The sequence below is a fragment of the Chanodichthys erythropterus genome, chromosome 16 (assembly GCF_024489055.1).
Source record: "Chanodichthys erythropterus isolate Z2021 chromosome 16, ASM2448905v1, whole genome shotgun sequence".
Classification (NCBI taxonomy): Eukaryota; Metazoa; Chordata; class Actinopteri; order Cypriniformes; family Xenocyprididae; genus Chanodichthys; species Chanodichthys erythropterus.
In genome coordinates this window covers 3,997,271-4,003,307 of record NC_090236.1, presented here as the reverse complement: position 1 = coordinate 4,003,307, position 6,037 = coordinate 3,997,271, and the positions used below count along the sequence as shown (strand labels likewise).

Here is a 6,037-nt window from a genome sequence, read left to right as displayed (position 1 = left end):
TAAGTTAGCAAAGTTTTTTGAAATCCTAAAATTATAATAATAATAAAAAAAAAATCACTCATGCATTTTTGTTTAAACACTATTTTTGCACAACACTAACACAAGTACACACTTGAATGTAAAAGTATTTTTGTGGCCTTCAAGAATTTGTCTCAAAATTTTGTTGCACATTTTCTGAACCAGCCTTAAATGCTTGCTGATCTTAAAATATCTCTAAGCCCGGTTGGTCTGGTCTCTTGGCTGTTTTAGAAGGGTTTTAGGCACATTTCATCTGGTCAAGCTGAGAGATCAGCTTCCTTACCAGTTAAACCACATGAACACCAGATGGGTCTAACTGGAAAACAGTTTGAACCACCTAAGACCAGCAAAGCTTAACCTGCTTTAATATGGTTTCAGCCGGTTATCTCTAAAATAATAAAAATAAATCCTTCAGCACTACTTTTGTTTCTGTTTATTTCTCTCTCTTTCTACCAAATTGTCTTGCTCCACTATAGCAAATTACTTTGAATGTATAGGTATAGCTAATGCATTTTCAGCCTATGGTTGAAAATTAATGTTTTCGATATGTTTTTACTTGTATAATCATGATGAAGTGAAGTTTTTTTGTTTGTTTTTTTAATTATATTGCATGACTGTCTGAGCGTTTGGACGCTAGAATGTGCTGTATCATACTTTTGGCACGAAAAGGCACAGATGGAAAATTCCACAGGGTTTGAGAGCGCCCTCTACTGGAACACATCAGTTTTACACGCTCGAAAACTGTGTTTCTGCACGACACTGTCATCTAGTGGACGTTCAAAACAAGACATTTTTACTTTTTTTCCTCAAATAAAATTATCTATTTTTTTTGTTACTTGTACGTATTCTTTAACTACTAATATACGTAATCCAAATATCAGTTGTATTTAAATAGTAAATCACAACTGTATTCTTGTAATCATGCACAATGTAATCCAACTGCATAAACTTTCAAGAGTTCGAAAGTTATAAAAGTAGCTCTCTGTAGATTTGCATTCTTACACTGTCTTACCGGATCTGTCTATTATGATTCTGTTCTACAGTTGACATTTCATAACAGTTTGCACACGTTTCTTAAACAGAACAAGGAAACAGAAACAGGAAACGCCTCAGTTTGGAAAAAAACGAAAGTTAAGCCATTGTACACGTCTCTCTACACACCAAAATGGCAGACGCTAGTATTTCATGGTCTCGGGAAGAATTTAACTGTTCAGTTTGTCTGGATCTACTGAAGAATCCAGTGACAATTCCCTGTGGGCACAGTTATTGTATGAGCTGTATTACAGACTGCTGGGATCAGGATGATCAGAAGAGAGTCTACAGCTGTCCTCAGTGCAGACAGACCTTCACTCCAAGACCTGTTTTAGGTAAAAACACCATGCTGGCTGAAGTGGTGGAGAAACTCAAGAAGACAAAACTACAAGCTGCTCATCCTGTTCAATGTTACACTGAGTCTGTGGAGTGTGACATCTGTACTGGAGACAAAAACAAAGCCATCAAGTCCTGTCTGGTGTGTCTGAACTCTTATTGTCAAAATCATCTGGAACAACATGAGAGTTTCTTCAAAAATAAAAAACACAATCTAATGGACGCCACTGGACGACTGCAGGAGATGATCTGCCCTCAACATGAGAAACTACTGGAGATTTTCTGTCGTACTGATCAGAACTGTATATGTTATCTGTGTACAATGGATGAACACAAAAACCACGACACTGTGTCAGCTGCAGCAGAGAGGACTGAGAAACAGGTATGACTTGATTTACCCATAATAGCTACATAAATGAAGATAATCATTATAAAACAATTCTTACATGGGATTTCTTCTTTGCAGCTATTTAGCTTTGTGACAATTTTAAACCCACACAGAGTTTTACTTGTTTTTAGCATGCAGTAAAAAGGTGAGGATTATTTGTCATTCCTGCAGAGAAAATTGGGTGAGATGCAGAGAAAATTCCAGCAGAGAATCCAGGAGAAACTGAAGGAGCTTGAGGATCTGAGAGAGGCTGTGGAGTCTCACAAGGTGAGTTTTGAGCAGAAGAACAACTGCTGGCTGCTGGAAGAGCTGTTTCAGACTCAGTTAGGACTCTCCTCAATCAGTCAGTGAGGAGCCAGTGCTGGAGCTCTTTCCAGTCCCACTGAAGCCCACTGTGGGGAACAGACTGTGTGAGGGACCAGTAAGAGCTGATTCTAATGCGTCTCTCTCTGTGTGTCCTAACAGCGCTCTGCACAGGCAGCAGTGGAGGACAGTGAGAGGATCTTTACTGAGCTGATCCACTCCATTGAGAGAAGCCGCTCTGAGGTGACACAGCTGATCAGAGATCGGGAAAAGGATGCAGTGAGTCGAGATGAAGGACGACTGGAGCAACTGGAGCAGGATATTGATGATCTGAGGAGGAGAGATGCTGAACTGGAGCAGTTTTCACACACAGACCATCACATCCATTTTCTTCAGGTAACAGAGATCTGACAAACAGGACAGTGATCTTTAAGAAGTAAAGTGTTTTCTATCAGATGTTTCTCTTTAGCTGGTGTTTCTCTTGTGTCTGTGTAGAGTTTCCAGTCTCTCTCTGTTCCTCCTGGATCTACAGACTCATCCAGCATCACTATCAGTTCTCGTCTCTCTTTTGATGATGTTGGTAAATCTGTGTCTCAACTGAGAGAGAAACTGGAGCATTTCTGCAGAGAGGAGATAGAAAAGATATCTGATGGAGGTAAAACATTAATTCATCCTCTTATGAGAGTAATAGTTCATATCATGTGATATTGTAAAATTCAGTAGATACAAAGGATGTCAATATCTGAATGTGACATGTGAATTATAATAATGATCTGTTGGTTTCCATAGTAACATACATTGAGATCATTCCTACCCCTGAACCCAAGACCAGGGAGGATTTCCTTCAATGTAAGTCTCTATTAACAAACAAACATACTGAAACTGAACAAGTTTGAACCCACTCTATAATAAAATTGCAGAATAAACTCCATAAACATAAATATGAACACAAACATCAGTTCATCAAGAAAGTAATTAATAACAAGAATAATTCATTATTATTATGTGTGACAGCCACAAACAGTTTTATGATGTCAATAACAGCACCACTTTCATGTAGTCAGGTGGTGCTTTGTAAAACACCTGCCCTTTGTTACCTTAACTTTAACAGTGTTAATATTGATAAAAAGATAAAGTAAAGGTATTATTTCAGTGACTGAAATTTACTGATTTACATCTTGATTATATGCTCTGTCTCTATCAGATTCTCATCAACTCACTCCGGATTTAAACACAGTGAATAAAAAGCTCCATCTGTCTGAAAGGAACAGAGTGATAAAATACACTCGTAAAGAACAGCAGTATCCTGATCATCCAGACAGATTTGATTATCTGGATCAGTTGTTGTGTAGAGAGAGTGTGTGTGGACGCTGTTACTGGGAGGTTGAGATTAGTGGTCAAGTGGATATAGCAGTGTCCTATAAGAGCATCAGAAGGAAGGGATGGGGAAGAAGGTGTAGATTTGGATTTAATGAGCAGTCCTGGAGTTTGTCCTGCTCTGAATCTGGTTTTTCATTCTGGCATAAGAGCAAACAGACGGAACTCCCAGTAGTCTTCAGCTCCTGTAGAATAGGAGTGTATGTGGATCACAGTGCAGGAACTCTGTCCTTCTACAGCGTCTCTGACACAATGACCCTCATTCACAGAGTCCACACCACATTCACTCAACCTCTCTATCCTGGGTTTGAATTCAGCTCAGAATGCAATAAAGGATCAAAATTTAAACTGTGTGAATTATGAATACAGATATTTTGCAAATAAAATTAGCTTATTGTAAATTTGAGCTCCATGACAAATCAGCACCTGTGAGACATTGAAGTCTGCTATTTTCTAGTCAATAAATCAATACTGCTCTTTTCTGAAATTCCGAAAGTAACAACATAAATAATATTTCACTGTATTATGCACAGGATTAATACAATTTCTGAGTCACATTCAACAGCCGGCATAAATTGTTTTATGAAATCACTTGGACTGAGCTGAACGGAATTATACCCAGCTGCATCCCACTGTTTTTAGGCTTCACATATGATATAATTGTACTGTATGTGTTTTATACAGTCAAATGTAAAGGTAGGAAAAACATACAATTACTTTCTTTCATATTTGTTATATCAAGTGGTTTGGTTTTAATTTGTTGACCTAGAAATTTTCTGTAAGTTTTGCAACAGAACACTTTGAAATATACCTATACTCTAATCCACAGTTAACAAGCAAATCATAACTAGTCTCCTTGGTTGACCAATATCAATAAGTTGAAAAAAAATGCATGAACTAGTAATACTACACCAAGTAATACAGTAAATAACTACATTGTTTATTTCTACAGCAAAGAATTTTTACTTGATCAGCTTTAATAGGAGTGAAAAAATCTCCCTGTATTTTGTGTGTTTTCACATTGTGAGTGTGTGTTTCTCCTGATGTATTCTGTTTTACCACAGGAAACACTCTGTAACTCAATAAATATCACTGCCAGGGCAATTCTCTCATTTTTGTCTTTATTTTTACTGCATATCTACAACGTCCTCTTTGGATTGACATAAGCAATAAATTGGTTAGATCAGTAAATATCTTGCTCACTTTAAATAAATCAAATAAATGTTTCAAAAAGCTACTGCCACCAAGCTTTAGGACATACCACTTAGCTAATCACTATTAGCATGTAGCTATTCACTGCTAGCATGTGTAGCATGTTGGAAGTCCTGTTTGCTAGCATGAGTCAAAAGAGCCAACCGCCTATTCTGATGCAGAGATATAGGTCTTGCTAAAGGGTTGCTAGGGTACTCTGTTTGGTTGCTAGGGAGTGGCTTTGCAGCTGCCAGTGATGATACTGTAAAGGCTGCTTGCCAATATGAATGATATATACAAACCCCCATGCCTCTGTGACATTCAGATTTGAAGATATGCCTCTTTGAGTTTGGGTTGCTAGGTGCTCTAAATGGTTGCTAGGGTGTGGCTATGAAGTGTTGAAGGTGATTTGTGATTGGCCATTTGCTGCCCCGAGTCAAACAAGCCCACCCTCATGTTTCTATGACACTTCTGTCCAAAGATATTCCTTTGATCTTTTTTTAATGGAAGTCTATGGAACTGTTGCTAGGGTGCTCTAAATGGTTGCTAGGGCGTGGCTTGATAGCTTCACATTGATCCTGAGGGACTGATTGGTTGTCTGAGTGAAAAAAGCCCAACCCCTTCTCTGTATGACATTGTGATCCAGAGTTTTGTTCAATACAAAATCTCTATGTAATTTACCATAGTAGGAAAAACACAAGCAGTCACTTCCTGTTTCATGGGCACGGCTTCACCATAGTATGTCTATGGGGCAATTTACGCCCCAGGGGTACAACTTACACCCCATTTTGAGGTATGTTCTTACAGAGCCTGCCAGACTCTTCAAATGTGGTAACCCACGTTTCTACGAAATCCTAGTTAGGAGCTATGACTCGTCAAAATTTGTTGCAATGTTAAGTCTATGGGATTTTTCAGCCGATTTTTCACCCGCCATCCCAAGTACCTTAGAAACTGCCTATCAACAGCCTAGCATCCACCCAGGTTACCATAGCAACCACCTAGCAACACCTTAGCAACCATCACAAATACCTTAGCAACTGCCTAGCAACACCCTAGCAACCACCCAGAACACCTTAGCAACCACCCCAAGTACCTTAGCAACTGCCTAGCAACACCCTAGCAACCACCCAGGTTACCATAGCAACCACCCAGAACACCCTAGCAACCACCTAGCAACACCTTAGCAACCATCCCCAAGTACCTTAGCAACACCCTAGCAACCACCCAGGTTACCATAGCAACCACCCAGAACAACCTAGCAACACCTTAGCAACCACCCCAAGTACCTTAGCAACACCTTAGCAACCAACCCAAATACCTTAGCAACAGCCTAGCAACCGCCTAGCAACCACCCAGAACACCTTAGCAATTGCCTAGAAACACCCTGACAAC

General features: G+C 39.3%; 1 protein-coding gene across 2 annotated transcripts; it reads left to right on the top strand.

Moving 5' to 3' along the window:
* Window positions 1–1,132: 1,132 nt before the first annotated feature.
* On the top strand, window positions 1,133–4,549 carry LOC137002407 (tripartite motif-containing protein 16-like). Of its 2 annotated transcripts, XM_067362023.1 has the most exons (6): window positions 1,133–1,768; window positions 1,946–2,041; window positions 2,240–2,473; window positions 2,573–2,732; window positions 2,867–2,926; window positions 3,282–4,549. In XM_067362023.1, exons 1-6 carry the CDS (start codon window positions 1,184–1,186, stop codon window positions 3,815–3,817), a joined length of 1,671 nt encoding a protein of 556 aa, XP_067218124.1. In that variant the 5' UTR covers window positions 1,133–1,183; the 3' UTR covers window positions 3,818–4,549. The 2 variants fall into 2 exon arrangements, with proteins under 2 accessions (XP_067218124.1, XP_067218125.1); XM_067362024.1 differs by lacking the exon at window positions 1,946–2,041.
* Window positions 4,550–6,037: the final 1,488 nt, after the last annotated feature.

Coding starts and splice junctions, on each gene's coding strand:
- LOC137002407 (XM_067362023.1), top strand. CDS start 1,184: ATGGCAGACGCTAGTATTTCATGGTCTCGGGAAGAATTTAACTGTTCA. Junction 2,042..2,239: donor AGGCTGTGGAGTCTCACAAG/GTGAGTTTTGAG, acceptor GTGTCCTAACAG/CGCTCTGCACAGGCAGCAGT. Junction 2,927..3,281: donor CAGGGAGGATTTCCTTCAAT/GTAAGTCTCTAT, acceptor TGTCTCTATCAG/ATTCTCATCAACTCACTCCG.